The sequence below is a fragment of the Macaca thibetana genome, chromosome 10, assembly GCF_024542745.1.
Source record: "Macaca thibetana thibetana isolate TM-01 chromosome 10, ASM2454274v1, whole genome shotgun sequence".
NCBI classification, from domain to species: Eukaryota; Metazoa; Chordata; class Mammalia; order Primates; family Cercopithecidae; genus Macaca; species Macaca thibetana.
The window spans coordinates 15,601,541-15,618,457 of NC_065587.1; the positions used below are offsets into that span (position 1 = coordinate 15,601,541).

At 40.2% G+C, this 16,917-nt stretch overlaps 1 protein-coding gene across 3 annotated transcripts in view; it reads right to left on the reverse strand.

Moving 5' to 3' along the window:
* Window positions 1–1,791: 1,791 nt before the first annotated feature.
* HMGXB4 (HMG-box containing 4) overlaps window positions 1,792–16,917 on the reverse strand; it is a 52,898-nt gene continuing 37,772 nt past the window's right edge. For all 3 annotated transcript variants that reach the window (XM_050745873.1, XM_050745872.1, XM_050745874.1), the window contains 6 exons: window positions 12,438–12,519; window positions 10,153–10,217; window positions 8,446–8,551; window positions 7,491–7,660; window positions 3,111–3,233; window positions 1,792–2,615 (listed from right to left, as the gene is read on the reverse strand). In XM_050745873.1, coding sequence (XP_050601830.1) covers window positions 2,571–2,615; window positions 3,111–3,233; window positions 7,491–7,660; window positions 8,446–8,551; window positions 10,153–10,217; window positions 12,438–12,519 — 591 coding nt within the window. In that variant the 3' untranslated portion in view covers window positions 1,792–2,570. The remainder of the gene's footprint in view (window positions 2,616–3,110; window positions 3,234–7,490; window positions 7,661–8,445; window positions 8,552–10,152; window positions 10,218–12,437; window positions 12,520–16,917) is intronic.

The window sequence follows — 16,917 nt, forward strand, 5'->3', positions numbered from 1 at the left end:
AGACAGCTGAGACTGGACTACAAATATTAAAAATGTGATTTTTAATAATATAAGTACAAAATTTTATTTCTTTATACAACTGTAATGGGATTTGGATCAAACCACTAGAATTTATTTAAAAAACAAAATAAAACAATGATATAAAAACTGCAAGAAGGTCTGAATCCAAAGTTTTTCCTCTAATAGTACCAAATACCACAAGGTACAGATTATTATACAAATGTGTACAAATTTTAAATACAAATACAATAGGGCTGGGTTTCAAAGGAAAACAAACAAAAAGCAGGTCCTCATCAGGATTTCATTAATGTATATAAATGACAATGCTAGGATTAATGTCTTCCTGTACTATCCATGTCTTCTCCGCCCCTCCTAGATACCCTGTGTCAAACAGGAAACTTCCAGATGGAGAAGAGGCATGGTACAATGTTTTTTTTTTTTTTTTTTTTTTTGAGACGGAGTCTCACTGTGTCGTCCAGGCTGGAGTGCAGTGGCTGGATCTCAGCTCACTGCAAGCTCCGCCTCCCGGGTTCACGCCATTCTCCTGCCTCAGCCTCCTGAGTAGCTGGGACTACAGGCGCCCGCCACCACTCCCGGCTAGTTTTTTTTTTTGTATTTTTTAGTAGAGATGGGGTTTCACCGTGTTAGCCAGGATGGTCTCGATCTCCTGACCTCGTGATCCACCCGTCTCGGCCTCCCAAAGTGCTGGGATTACAGGCTTGAGCCACCGCGCCCGGCCCAATGTTCTAATACATGAAATCAAGTTAAGATTTCTGTTCCTCTTGATTTTGGTTCCCAAACAATCCTGTTTCTTTCTCTGTATTCCCAATTAAATCTCAAAACTGCTCTGAGCTGAGAAAGGGATTCAGCAGCCAGAATACCTTTAAGCAACATAGCCCTGTGACAACACTGGTGGGGAGAAGGGAAGAAATTAAATAGGATGCAGACGGGCTACACTGTCCCCGAAGATCTACTTTGATGCTGTAGTGCTGTCTAGGCCAGGAGAAGAAAGCACAGTTAGCTCAGAGCTTGGTGTTGGCAGAGAATCTCACAACAGATTTAAAAACCATCCTGAAGTGCTCAACTGTCTTCTTTCCAACTGGGAAGCAAAAGTCTGGTTCTCTGGAAATGAGGGCAGCTGGGGATGGTAACATTCCTCTTTATTTTACTTTCTAGACATTATTGAAGCCCATGAAGTTCTTTGTAAAGAATTAGAATCCTAACACAATGATTCATTTTTGAGGTAAAATACCTTAATATGTAGATGATTCAGAGTTTTTGGAACAGATCAGGAGGAAGGAAGGAAAGAGGGAAGGAAGGAAGGAAAGAAAGAATGAAAGAAGGAAGGAAGGGAGGGAAGGAAGGAGAAATGACAAATATGTATCTTCCACATGCTGTTGCTGGTGGAGGCTTTTGTTATTAAATTATATATACAGAAATTTACAGGATAAATTAAAATCTAAGAGATTTTAAAGAGTTAAATACACATAATTAAAATACACATTCACACACACATAAATAAACCTACAAGAGAGTGAGTTTTGTTCTGTTTTTGCAATTCACTTACATGTGGAATGCAGAACACTGTGTATCTGCCCACCAGGGGAACCGATAAGATGAATCCAAAAATCATGCTGGGCAAAGTTTATCCATAACCACCAAGTCACTAAGCAGCACGGCTTGTGAGGACTTGGTAGTTAACTTCATGCCACCAGTGAAAGACACTAGCTCTTAGTTCTGCAGACTAAATATTCTGGGTTAGCTCAGAATGTATGGAGGTCCAACTGAAAGACACTAGCTCTTAGTTCTGCAGACTAAATATTCTGGGTTAGCTCAGAATGTATGGAGGTCCAACTGATGGCACTGACAGCTTCACCCTCCAAGGTGTTTTATGCTGCCAGGGCTCACAGAACTCCTTGGCCTCTGTTGAGGCCGCCAATGGTACCAATGATTACAATAAATTTTGAGACATGGACACCTATACAGTAGGAATTGGAATGAACCCCCTACTCAATTCACCTAAGCCACCTTCCTAACTATAATGGGAACAAATTTTATCACCTCCCACCTAGGTCACTTCAAATTGAAAGGCTTTGAATTTTCAGTCAACTGGCATCTTCCCGTTATCTTTTCTATTACATATTTCAGACTAAGACAGGTAAGGCAAATGGTCAGTGATGGGTCTGGAGGTCCAACTGAGTTTGGAAAATAATCACATTTTAGCTGTCCATAAAGAGATGCGCTTGGCACCCAGAACAAGCCCCCAGCCCCCAAGTTACATTGATTTTTAAGGCAGATTTATCCACCGCAGGAGAAAAAAGAATCCCAAGCCTGTATTCATGCCAAAATTTCCTCTTGGCTAAACCTTTGCCATTTCATAAAATTATTAAAAGCAAAGTAGTTACAGTCCTATGTATATACTGTACATTATATATATATGTATATATGTATGTATAGATATAAAAATTTAAAACCTACACCCAGAGGCCAGTGAAGGAATCTGGAACAGTCATATATACACAAACCAGCAATGGTGTAGGATAAGGTTTCTGTCCCAGGATTCTTTGCTGTCACAGTCCAGGCATGATGTAAGCAATGTTGTCTAGTGTGTTTGACTGCAAAACAAAGAAAAATGTTCAACTGAAGAGTACTTTACCTTGGTTTCCTGACATGTTTCTTTGTTCAAGGAGAGAGAGAAAAAAAATCAAATGGAGTTAGAAAAACAGGTGAGAATGAAGATGGCATCCCGTTGTTTGTTATGCTAGGAACTTTTCTGCTGACTTCTCCCATTAATCCTAGTAAAAAAAGAGGGAGACAATTCCTGTACCGTCCTTGGGTGTAGAATAGCAAACAGGAAACACAGGAATCGCAGTACCTCGAAGGCTAGAATGCTTCTTTCTTAAGCACTATTTTGGTAAATGCCTTGTTTTCTAGTTTCAGTGAAAGCACAGCATGCATTTGATAATATAGCATCATGTTCCATGAGCTAACAGATAAAGGAAGCACTATGTGTCACAAAGCCTTATGAGCCTGTGTCTGACAGTGTTCATTAACGCAGGGCATCTCTGATGCCCAATGGGTCTGACCCTAAAAATCCAGGGAAAACTCACCAAGACTTGTTTGGGACAGCCATTCAATTCAGGTAGTTGTGTGGTGAGACATGCCAAGGGGCCAAGGGCACAGATAATGGAATCCAGAAGCACTGACAAACTGCCAGACACAGCCACCATACCCTGAAAAGGAGAGGAGGTTGTTGCTTGAGTCACACTCCTGATGCTCTCTCTGTGTTTCGGCTGACTTCCTCACACAGTACTTTAAATCCTAGGCAGTTCTAATCTTACAATTCGAAACTTTATAGCAGAAATGGAAAGTTTACTCTGATAACTCTGTAAGTTGTTTAGAAAGAAAACTTTTACAACACATTCCCAGGTTTCCTTTCTATAATCCTAGCCCATCTTACCTTCTGTGTGACCTTGGGGAGGTGAAATACTTAACTTCTGTCTCTTTAACAGGAATAGTAAAAAATGCTTTACTTACTCTGGAGAGCTGTTGGTAAGATTTGTGATTCTGTATGCAAAGTGTATCTGTTATAAACTCCACAAATATAGCTCAGATGTGATTACTATGAGAATCCTACAACCCTACATGTATGTAGCTTTTGATAGCTGATGATAGAATTTTTCTAGGTTGAGTTGTTCACTCTCAAAGAGAGGTGAATTTGGTTCAAATTTTAACATTTTATGTAATTCATAGTTATATATTTGTGATTCAAAGAGATAAGAAAGACTGTTGCTACTGCCCAGTTCTTGTATAATCTGCTTTAACTAGAAACACTGTGAGGATACGTCATGTTGGGAAGCAGCACAGCAGAGTCCTTAAGAAAATGAGCTCTGGATTCAAGACTGCCCGGGTCCAGATCCTGGCTCCACTACTCACTGTTTTGTACCTGGGCAAGTTGCTTACTATGCTGTGCCTATAAAATACTAACAGCATCTGCAGCAGATGGGATTGAGATAATAGATATACTATACTTGGGATGGTGCTTAATACATGGTTAAGTACTCAAAAAATATCAGTAATTATGACTATTATTATCAACATCTTGATCTTCAAAATTGCATTTCTGGCTGTCTTTTGGGTCTCTCCTTTTGGATATTTCTCCATCTCAACATGCTGTAAGGAATAACCTTCCCATCCAAATCTAGCCCTCCTTTTAGCATCCACTTCTCTGCCCGAGTCACCACCATTCACATAACTGCCCAGTTTCAAGGCCTAGCCATCAATGACTCTTCCTTTCCCTCATCCTCCTTGTCAACATCTCCCCTCTATACTTTCTGAGGGCAGCAGTGCAGTAAGAGGTTAAGAATCCGGACCTTGAGGTCACATTCCAAATTCAAGTCTCTGCTTTACCACTTAGGGGCTGAAGTCTAGAGAAAGTGACTTCACCTCTTCAAGTCTGTTTATTCTTCTGTAAAATAGGGGGAACAAAAATTCTGTCTTACAAAGCTGCAGTGTGAATTAAATGATGTAATTCATATTAAGCACTCTGAACCAAAGTTGGGTAAGCATTCAATAAAATGTTAATATATAGGGAAGATAATATCTAAAACCCCAAAAATGTAAGTAATTAGCAATATTATTCCATTACCTTTGCCCTATAGTTATTTATAGCTAATTTATCTTTGTCACATCTAGACTTGGATTGTTGTTATAACTTCTTCCCAATTCTGGTCTCTTTTCACTTCCAATCTAAAATAAAAGATATTCTCAGAGAAAAGTAAATGAGAGCTCTGATTTCATCCCTTTCCACTCTAAAAACCCCTGTAGTTCCCCAACAGTAAAGTACACACACTTCAGAATGTCTATGAAGTCCCTCTGCAATTTGGGTTCTAGCCTTAACTTTCTTAAGAGAGAGAGATATATATATATGTATTTTTTAATTTTAATTTTTTTTTGAGACAGGGTCTCACTCTGTTGCCCAGGCTGGATGGTGGATGGAGTGCAGTGGTGTGATCTCGGCTCACTGCAACCTCCACCTCCCAGTTGAAGCAATTCTCCTGCCTCAGCCTCACAAGTAGCTAGGATTACAGGTGTGCACCATCACGACTGGTGAATTTTTGTATTTTTAGTAGAGACAGCGTTCTGCCATGTTGGCCAGGCGGGTCTCAAAACTGTTGGCCTCAAGTGATCCTCTCATTCTGGCTCCTAAAGTGCTGGGATTACAGGAATGAGCCAGAGTGCTCAGCCTCTAGCCTTAATTATCTAACTTATGCATTGTATGTTCTAGTTTTACTGCTAAAATGATGAACATTAATTTACTGTTGAACATATTATTTTGATAATTATATGTCCATTATGATGTACATTAAAAAAATAGAATATAACCCTTGAGATGTCATGAATGTCATATAAAAGCACAGACAAGTTTATTTAAATAAAACTGTAAAGTAAATAATAGTGTAAGTGGTATGTGGAAATTGTAAAATTACGGGGATCTCTGCAAATGATTAAATTCAGGCCAAAAGTGGATTAGAGGGAGAATGGGGAAAAATTGCTAATGGGTACAGGGTTTCTTTTAGGGGTAGTAATATGTTTTGGAATGAAATAGTAGTGATTCACAATTCTGTGAATATACTAAAAATCACTAAATTCTGCACTTTAAAGGGGTGAACTTTGTGCTTACTAAACTGAATAGAAATATCTGGGAAAATTCAGAATATGCTTAAAATAAACCGTTTTTACTTCTTATGAAATTAAGAATGATTAAATATGAAAAATAAGTAAGGTCACAGAATATTTCTTCTGGAAATACCTACATCCATTCAGATATCAAGACTATGTGAAAGTGCTGAAGTTCTTTTGACTCTTGCTAAGTTTTTTAGAAACTAGCCAAAGAATTTAGATACAGCTTCAGCTCTTGTGGCCTTTGGCATTTTATTTGTTGAATAATTCAATTTCCACACTGAAGCAAGTGATTAGTTTTACATTCCTACACTAATTTCTTAGCTTAAAAATGGCTTTAGTAGCTTAGACTGGCTTCTTTGCTGAAATGTCTTACTATAACTTGGTAGAAAGCAGAACTACTGTACTACTGAGTTAGCTAAGGGGACAGTATAGTTAGAAATTGAATATGGTGATAGAAGCAAAACACGACAGCTGTGCAGGTTAAGTGATTTTGAAATCGAAACTTAAAAGGACAAAAATCTCCCTAGGGCACATAGCACTGTATAATTTAAGTGCAGAGTACTGGAGAGCTGGGTACTTAACTTCTCCATTTGCTACCTATTTTCAAAATAGAAGAACTCTTAATCTCCTATACAATTGAATCTATTCAAGACTTTGCTGGAAATGCACAGAAAAATGCAAAGTCTCTTAGAAGTAGATAGAAGTAATCAAAACTGCTATGGAATTTGTACTCATCGTTTTTCTTGCCTTTTTGTTTTTGTTTTTTTAAAAGAGATAGGGTCTTGCTCTGTCACTCAAGCTGGAATGCAGTGCAGCAATAATAGCTTACAGCCTTTGAGCTCCTGGGCTGAAGCAATCCATCTGCCTTAGCCTTCCGAGTAGCTGGGTCTACAGGTGTGCACCATTATACCTGGCTAATTTTTAAATTTTTTGTAGAAATGGGGTCTCGTTATGTTGCCCAGGCTGCTCTCCAACTCCTGGCCTCAAGCAATCCTCCTGCCTCAGTCTCCCAAATTGCTAGGATTACATACATGGGCCACTGTGCCCAGCCGCCACTGCATTTCTTCTTCTTTTTTTTTTTTTCTTTGTGATGGAGTCTCACTCTGTCGCCCAGGCTGGAATACAGTAGTGCGATCTCGACTCACTGCAACCTCCGCCTCCCAGGTTCAAGCGATTCTCCTGCCTCAGCCTCCCGAGTAGCTGGGACCACAGGTGCACACCACCATGCCTGGCTAATTTTTGTACTTTTAGTAGAGACAGGGTTTCACCATATTGGCCAAGCTGGTCTCGAACTCCTGACCTTGTGATCCGCCAGCCTCGGCCTCCCAAGGTGCTGGGATTACAGGCATGAGCCACCACGCCCGGCCCCATTTTTATTTCTTTTAAATTTTTTGAATATATGTATTTTTTGAGATGGAGTCTCACTATGCTTGCCAGCCTGGTCTCGAACTCCTGGGCCTTAAGCGATTCTCCCAGCTAGGCCTCCCAAATTAGGATTACAGGCGTGAGCCACTGCGCCCAGTCTCCACTGCATTTTAAAAAAATAAAAATAAGTTACAGGGTATTCCAATTTCTTTTTGTGCCATTGTTTCAATAGGATATCATTAGTGAAACTTTGAGAGCTAATAGGTAGATTGAATATCTCTATAGATATTTCTGTTATCATTATATCTTCTATATCACTGTATCCTGAGTATCTGGCATAATTTAGCATAAAGTAGATGCTCAATACATGTATGTAAAATGAGTGAATGAATCCAAATTATATGGGAAACTGTAGTCACACTGCTGATAGTTGTATTCACCTCAGTTTCCTGCAGACGGTGTCCAATGAGGCTTAGGGACTCTCCCAACAGCTGAAGATGAGCAGCAACATCAATGGGCTCTGTCTCAGGGGCTTTGGCTGGTGAGGCTGGTAAGAGCATGGTGGTGGGTGGGGATTTCTTCTGGGGTGACAGTACTCCTACAGAAGAGGCTGAGAACAGAGCAATGAGGCAGACAGGTAAAACTTGCCTACAGCCTTGAACAACACAAAATTGTTCTTCCTGATTTTCCCTTTTTATGAACTATACCAGGCATTAGCAAAATTGCGGCCTGTGGGCTAAATTCAGTCCTTGGTCTCCTTTTTGTTTTTACGGCCTGTGAGCTAAGAATAGTTTTACATTCTTAAAGGGTTATAGAAAAACAAAGAATATGTGACAGAGAATGTGAGAATGCATACAGCACACAAGGCCTATAATATTTACTCTCTGGACCTATTTTTTTTTGAGATGAAGTTTTGCTCTTGTTGCCCAGGCTGGAGTGCAATGGCACGATCTCAGCTCACCACAACCTCCACCTCCCGGGTTCAAGCAATTCCCCTGCTTTGGCCTCCCTGGTAGCTGGGATTACAGGTATGCGCCACCATACCTGGCTAATTTTGTATTTTCAGTAGAGACAGGGCTTTTCCATGTTGGTTAGGCTGGTCTCGAACTCCCAACCTTAGGTGATCCACCCACCTTGGCCTCCCAAAGTGCTGGGATTACAGGCATGAGCCACCGCGCCTGGTCTACTCTCTGGACCTTTAAAGCAAAAGTTTGCTGACTTCTGATTTACATTTTCAAAATTTGAACATCTCTTTTTGGTAGCCTGTAACATTCAGTAATAATACCTGGGAATCAAGGTCCACTTCTAATATTGCAAGCTTTTTTCCCAGTTTCTTAGCAAGGAAGCAAAATTCACATGCTTTAGAGAAAAGCAGGATGGGGATGTGGTCAATACCTTTGACTTTCATGGAACCTTCTGAGCTGGATGCTTTCCTTTTCACAGTTGTGGCTTCTGCTTTGTTCTGTTTGTGCTGCAGATACTGAGCTTTTTGCTTCCAAATCTGCAATCACATCAGTGAATATTAAATTAAAATAAATTTAAAAGGACAAAAAAGTAAAAGGAAAAGCAGTTATGAAAGAACAAAACGGAGAAAAGAAAGGCAATAGTAGGAGGCAGGCAGACAGAGGGTTAATGCTAACTTTTAAGCTGGGGGTCACTGAACTGACTTCAGACAGCTGACTACATTAATATCTTTTTTTTTTTTTTTGAGACGGAGTCTCGCTCTGTTGCCCGGGCTGGAGTGCAGTGGCTGGATCTCAGCTCACTGCAAGCTCCGCCTCCCGGGTTTACGCCATTCTCCTGCCTCAGCCTCCCGAGTAGCTGGGACTACAGGCGCCCGCCACCTCGCCCGGCTAGTTTTTGTTTTTGTATTTTTTAGTAGAGACGGGGTTTCACTGGGTTAGCCAGGATGGTCTCAATCTCCTGACCTTGTGATCCACCCGTCTCGGCCTCCCAAAGTGCTGGGATTACAGGCTTAAGCCACCGCGCCCGGCCTACATTAACATCTTAGTAGAGGACTATAAACATTCCTCAATGCTAATGGTCGAATCTTGGCACTGATTTTTAGATCACTGTAAGTTGAAATGTAAAATCACAGATTAAACATCTGGTTCAATATACTGTCTCTGTGGTTCTTCTAATCTGCTGGTTGGCAATACCAACACAACAGCAGGATAACAATAACATGGAAAACAAAAACTAAGGATAATCTATCTGGGTGAAAAATAGTTGTTCATCTAGATGACATATTGCTCCTATATGACCTTCATATCATAAGTCTCAGTGATTCAGATATGACTGATTTTTGTTTTTTTTTGAGATGGAGTTTTGTTCTTGTTGCCCAAGCTGGAGTACAATGGCGAGATCTTGGCTCACTGCAACCTCTGCCTCCGGGGTTCAAGCGATTCTCCTGCCTCAGCCTCGCAAGTAGCTGGAATTACAGGCATGCACCAGCAAGCCTGGCTAATTTTTTGTATTTTTAGTAGAAATGGGGTTTCGCCATGTTGGCCAGGCTAGTCTCGAACTCCTGACCTCAGGTGATCCACCTGCCTCAGGCTCCCAAAGTGCTGGAATTACAGGCGTGAGCCACCATGCCCAGTCCAGATATGACTGTTTATCAGTGTCTTACTAGCTTCTTGACAGTAGGGTACATTATTTGGTAATGGTTGATGAGGATAATGACCTTGAACCTGGTTACCTAGTAAGCACATTCTCATGTTTTTATTGTCTGCAGTGACTGCTAAGTGGATAACTTTCCTCAGTTCTCAGACCATGACTGATTACTAGGTGTTTTCAGTAAAGGGCTCTGATTTTATAATTTAACACTTTAGTTATGCCTCAACTTAGAACATCTTTTGGCTCAAATGTAACACTGTTGGAAAAAACTAGACCAGGTTAGAAAAGACAGCCTTGCTATAGCTAAATCCTCACGTACAGTGAACTGGCACTAACAGTGTTATGTCCTCTGCTAAACCATTTTCTATTGATTTGTAATTTTCTTCACGATTTTCAGTGCTGTCTGGCTGGCTGGTCTATGGAAGAATTAGGTATTTTGGAAGGCAAGAAGCACTGAAAAATACACTTGTAAGAAAGTGTACTTACCAGTTTGTCTTTTTCTGGCAATTGCTTCCACACTTCAGCCAGTTTTTTACTAAGTTCCCCAAAATCTGGCATAAAAGAGTAAAACACTCAATACAGTAAAGGGTTAGCCATTAACAAAACAGAAGATTGGTGAGAGCGAAAACTGTGAAAAGGGTTTTGAAGGTCAGATTTAAATACTGCAAGATTCTTTGAGAAAACCAACCCCAATCCCATGGCTTTTCTTTGATTTTTTTCTATAGGGAAGGGGATGTTTTGATGGTCACAAGACAGTCTCAACTCCTAACCCATCTATTCCCTAGGGATTTATTCCTTAAGCATCTTTCTAGTGTCTTTTTTTGAGACTGAGTCTGGCTCTGTTGCTCAGGTTGGAGGGCAGTGGTGTGATAATAGCTCACAGCAGCCTCAACCACCTGGGCTCAAACCACCCTCTCACCTCTACCCCCCCACGTAGCTGGGACTACAGGCACGGGCTACCTACCATACCTAGCTAATTTAAAAAAAAAATTTTTTTTTTTTTTTTTTTTTGAGATGGAGTCTCGCTGTGTCGCCCAGGCTGGAGTGAAATGGAGTGATCTTGACTCACTGCAACTTCTGCCTCCTGGGTTCAAGTGATTCTCCTGCCTCAGCCTCCGGAGTAGCTGGGATTACAGGTGTGCACCAAAATGCTAGGCTAATTTTTGTATTTTTAGTAGAGACAGGGTTTCACCATGTTGGCCAGGCTGGTCTTGAACTCCTGACCTCGTGTAATCCACCCACCTCGGCCTCCCAAAGTGTTGGGATTACAGGCATGAGTCACTGTGACTGGCTATTTTTTTAAATTATTATTTGTAGAGATGAGGTCTCATTATGTTGCCCAAGTTGGTCTCAAACTCCTGGGCTCCAGCAATTCTCCTACTTCAGCCTCCCGAAGTGCTGAGATTATAGGCATGAGCCACTGCATCCTCCCTCTGGTGTCTTTAATTTGATCCCACAATACAAGGCCTATCAACTTAGGTTAAAAAATATGTGTAGAATTTGAAAAAAGGTGTTAGGCTTTTACCAAATTTCTGAACAATTAGAACCAAAGAAGGATTTCCCTAGAGCAGCTCAGAAGCAATCCTCTAGATGTGTAATCTTACCCTTCCACTGTATAACAGTTTTATGCTTTATAAAGCATATTCATGTGTGCCTCACTGCGGCCTTTTGGAGTTGGTAGGGCAGCGATTTTACACATTAGGCAAAGGAAATCTGTAGCGGTTAAGTGACATGTGTCTCACCTCATTAACTTCTAATACAGAGACAAATACAGACAGTCCCTGACTTATGATGGTTTGACTTTTGATTTTTCAATATGTACTCAGTAAAAACTGTACTTCTAGTACCCATACAACCATTCTGTTTTTCACTTTCAGTACAGTATTCAATACATTACACAAGATATTCAACACTTTATTATAAAACAGGCTTTGTGTTAAATGACCTTGCTCAAGTGTAGGCAAATGTTAAGTGTCCTGAGCACATTTAAGGCCCACCTTAAATGTGTTCTGTAGGCTAGGTGTATTAAATGCATTTTTGACTTACAGTATTTTCAACTTTCAATGGGTTTATCGGGATGTAACACTATCGTAACTTGAAGAGCATCTTTACAACAATATAATACAAGACATCTCATTATAACTTTATATTCAAGGGCAGTTTAAGGAAAAGGCCAATTGTAGAATCTTGGAAATAAACAATTGTATATTTTTGTGCATTTTTTTTTTTTTGAGACGGAGTCTCGCTCTGTCGCCCAGGCTGGAGTGTAGTGGCCGGATCTCAGCTCACTGCAAGCTCCGCCTCCCGGGTTCGGGCCATTCTCCTGTCTCAGCCTCCTGAGTAGCTGGGACTACAGGCGCCCGCCACCTCGCCCGGCTAGTTTTTTGTATTTTTTAGTAGAGACGGGGTTTCACCGTGTTAGCCAGGATGGTCTCGATCTCCTGACCTAGTGATCCACCCGTCTCGGCCTCCCAAAGTGCTGGGATTACAGGCTTGAGCCACCGCGCCCGGCCTATTTTTGTGCATTTATGTATGTGCTTTATAACATTTATTTTTACGTAGTTTCCCACCTTATCAGTTTAAGAGATATGTATAGAAAGTTCATCTCTTTTACAGATGAGGTAAACTAAGGCAAAATCTAAAGTGATTTGCAGAGCTGAGGAAAGAAACAAGATTATCTATGCTCTAATGCTACAGGAAGAAGAAATTAACTGCACTGCTTCAAGATATAAATGGAAAGCAAAAGCGCTACAGATCAGCAAAGTTCTTACCTATACCTGGATGGTCAGCCACAATGGTCACGCGATACTCTTTACAGAACACCTGGTAGGCCGACATGTTCTTCTTTTTTGGCTAGTGCCACATAGAAGATACAACAGGGTAAGACTTGATTAGAACCCAAGTTTAGTAACCCTGAAACCACAGTAATAAAATAGAAGGATACCTAAACTTTTTCATCAAGGGAAGAGTTCCAAACTACTAACCAGCTTTCCTAAACAGAATAATAATTTTTTTTTTTTTGAGATGGAGTCTTGCTCTGTCGCCCAGGCTGGAGTGCAGTGGCGCAATCTTGGTTCACTGTAACCTCCCCTCCTGGGTTCAAGCGATTCTTCTGCCTCAGCCTTCCAAGTAGCTGAGATTACAGGTGCCCACCACCATGCCCGGCTAATTTTTGTATTTTTACTAGAGATGGGGTTTCACCATGTTGGCCAGGCTGTTCTCGAACTCCTGACCTCAGGTGATGCGCCCACCTCGGCCTCCCAAAGAGCTGGGATTATAGGCGTGAGCCACCGTGCCTGGCCAGGAAAATACATTTTTAATCCATGTTACTTACCACTCAGAGATGAACATCAGTTTTAATTTTAGTAGGTAAAAACCACATGCTAAATTATTTGTAAAGACCTTCCTTCTCCCTGTATACAATCCCATGTTACATATTTCTTTCAGAATTCAGTGTGAAGAAAATCTTTATCACTCCTGGGGTATCTATTTTTCTCACCTTTGAAAATCTGAACCATATAATTTCCTTTTAAACTCTGGAGCCAGAAATGCAAGAGCCAAATCTATGTTCTTTTTGCTTCTCTGGTTTTGATTTCTAATCTTGTAATTTCCATCATCCTGCTTTTATTGTCATTTGTAGCTTCTCATTATTGGACTATTCACATTCTTTGGGTTCAAGGTAAGAAGCGAATAAATAACTGAAGACAATTCTTTGGTAGTCACTGTCAGATGAAATGTCTTCACTTCAACAAACTGCTCTGTACTACCTGAGGCATGTTTGTTCTTCACTATATTCTGACCCAATGGAAAAGGAATATATGATTTTTGAGAAACAAAATCAAATTATTTTTAAAGTCAGTTCAATAAGAGACATATAAAACAGATGATTATATTTTTATGCATTCCATTTTACAATTATACATGGTCTAAGGGGAAAAAGTTAAGTTTTTTCTATCAAGAAAGAGACATGCAATTAGATTCATCTATCCAAATTTCTCATTGTGAGGATGGGAAAAAATAAAGTCAGAGAAATTGTAACTTGCTGAGGGTACCATCACTAAGCTAGTAGTAACACTAGACCCTGGCAGTTATAACCACAACCCAGGTAGCCCTGACTTTCAGGGTTATGGGCCCAAGAAAGAATATATGTTGCTCCCTTACAGAAAAAGTTAGCTATTTAACATAAAGAAAGGGTTATCACTTAATAATTTTAATCTAACAAACAAATATTTTCAGTATGGCTTTCCGCAAAAACTTATCTGGAAGCATCAAAATGTGATTCTCAGTCTTTCATCTATTCCTAGTCCTTTCTGGCCCTACAGTTATTAAAATGACATGAATGTGGCCAGGCGCAGTGGTTCATGCCTGTAATCCCAACATTCTGGGAGGCCGAGGCGGGTGGATCACGAGGTCAGGAGATCAAGAGCATCCTGGCTAACATGGTGAAACCTCGTCTCTACTAAAAATACAAAAAATTGGCCAGCGTGGTGGTAGGCGCCTGTAGTCCCAGCTACTCGGGAGGCTGAGGCAGGAGAATGGTGTGAACCCAGCAGGTAGAGCTTGCAGTGAGCCAAGATTGTGCCACTGCACGCCAGCCTGGGCGACAGAGTGAGACTCTGCCTGAAAAAAAAAAAAAAAAAAAGACATGAGTGTTTGGTGCTTTCAACGCCCTTGGGAGCTTTTGTTTGCCTTAAGAGTGAGATTTTGGGACGAAAACTAAACCAGTCACACAGTCCTGTCTCATAACTTCAGAGTTGTATCTTGCTTTAAACAAAGCTCGATCGTGCACTCTGCCTAGCTGCCCTAGTTCTTCATGTTGTTCCCACAAAATAACGACCCTCAAAGGACAAAGACTGACTGAGGCTGATGGCAGTAAAAAGCTCATGTGATGACTCTGACTTTAATTCCAAAAGCTATTCTGAAATCATTTGATGAATGGAAATATTCCTAGAACACTTTCCAAGGTAACTGCTTTGAATGAGATTACACTTATTTGAGATAAAATTTGTGGTATGTTTGTTAAATTTCATACTAATCTTTTAATCATGGCTTATCTATATGCCTGAAATTTACTAGAATACATGATGAAAGAATAATTTGTGGAAGTCTATACGCTGCCAAATCTTTCCCAACTGTACAATCAATCTCACTTCTAAATACTGAGAACATTAGAAAATATATATGCTTGAGAGATTTCATAGCTTGTTTGGCCATATTATAAAACTTACAAGGAAGGCATTTAACAACGTTTTCTCAAACACAATATAATACTGTAAAAGGTTAATGTTCCTATTCTATAAGGCTATCCATAGCTGTCACACTAATCACAATTCTTGGCTAATATACTATAGATTCAAATTCACATATTGAAGAAAAAGGTTTCCTTCATAACTCTTACACAGGATTTTATTCAATTATGTAGAAAACAGATTAGCGTTTATTGAGTACCTGTGCTGGGTGGTGGTATAGCAAGTAGTTAGGAGGATAAGCTTTTGAAGACTAGATCTAATTATAAGGAAGTTAAGCTGCATAAAATAGTGGAAAGCACATGAAATTTACAGTTTAAAGACCCATAATCTTGTCTCAGCTTCCCCATATACTAATTATTTGATCCTGAATAAAACACATGGGAAGTGGACAGCTTTTCTAATAAGTGATATTAAAAGTATTTCAATGGCAATTAAGGAAAAGCAGAGACTAAGATTTCAAAGGAAGCAGAAAAAAAAGTAACCCATTAAAGTATTCTACTATTCATGTATTAATAATATTTACTGAGTATCCATATGTGCCAGACACTGGGAATACAGATAAGGATCAGATGTAGAATCTAACAAATGAGGCAGTTAAATATGTCATTGTAATAAAACACAGTGCTATTATAGGGAAAGCATTTGGTGCTATGGGAACATGTAGTAGGAGTGCGTTCCCAAGTTAGGGAGTCAAAGAAAGCCTTCTGGAGGAAGTGACATTTAATCTAAACCAGAGAGATGGGTAGAAGTAGGCAGATGAAGGGTGGTTAAGAGTGTTCTAGGCAGAGGAAACAACATGGGGGCACATTTATCAAAGAAGAGAGAGGTAAGAGATGATGTTAGAGAAGCAGGCAGAGTCCATAAACTGAGGCCATGTAACCCATATTAAAATGTATGGATTCTGTCTGGAAGAAGCCATACAAGTATTTTAAGCAGGAAGTTATATAGTCAGGGTTACACTTAAGGACTATGGAGAACAAACTGGAGAAGAACAAGAGCAAAGGCAGGAAGACCAATCAGGAGGCTGCTGCAGGAGTGCGGGGAAGGGATGAATGATGATGACCCACAATCAAGACAGTGGGTTGGGAGAAAAGCAAATAAACTGGGAAGGAGGAAGATGTGACAGGATTTGTTAGAGATAGTGTGGCAAAAATGGCTTTGAAGACCAGCAAATCTGCGTTAGAATCCTGACCATGCTATTTACTAGTTACGTGAATTGCTTCATTTGCCTGACATTTCGTTTCCCTACAAGTAAAACTTGGATAACACCATTTAACTCAAAGGTGGGAATTACTCCACTGGTGTGTGGCACTTCAGCAGGTACTCAATGTTATTTCTGTGGCAAGCAGAATTATAAGATGGCCCCCAAGACCCCTTCTCCTGGGTTTGCATTCCCGTAAGGGTGGGCAAGACATGGTCATGTCATGTTATATGGCTAGGGGATTGTGCAGATGCACTTAAGGTCTCTAGTGAGTTGACTCTGAGTTAGTCAAAAGGGAGATTATCCTGACTGGGCCTGACCGTAGCAGGTGAGCACATAAAAGAGACAAGAAGCCCAGTGAGCTGTTTTGAAGACATCAACTGATTCTAAAGTTTATATGAAGAGGCCACAGACCCAGAATGGACAACACAGTATTGAAGAAGAACAAAGTCGGAGGACTGACACTACCCTACTTCAATATTACTATGAAGCTACAATAACCAAGACAGTGTGGCACTGGCGAAAGAATACACAAATACATCAATGGAACAGAATAGAGGGCCTAGAAACAAGCTACCTAAATAAAGTCAACGAATCTTTGACAAAGGAACAAGGACAATACAATGAAGAAAAGAATGTATTTCAACAAAAGATGCTGGGACAATTAGATATTCACATGCCAAAAAAAAAGAAAAAAAAAAAAAAAAAAGGAATCTAGACACAGACCTTATCCCCTTCACAAATTAACTCAAAATAAGTCTCAGACCTAAATGTGAAGTACAAAACTATAAAACTCCCAGA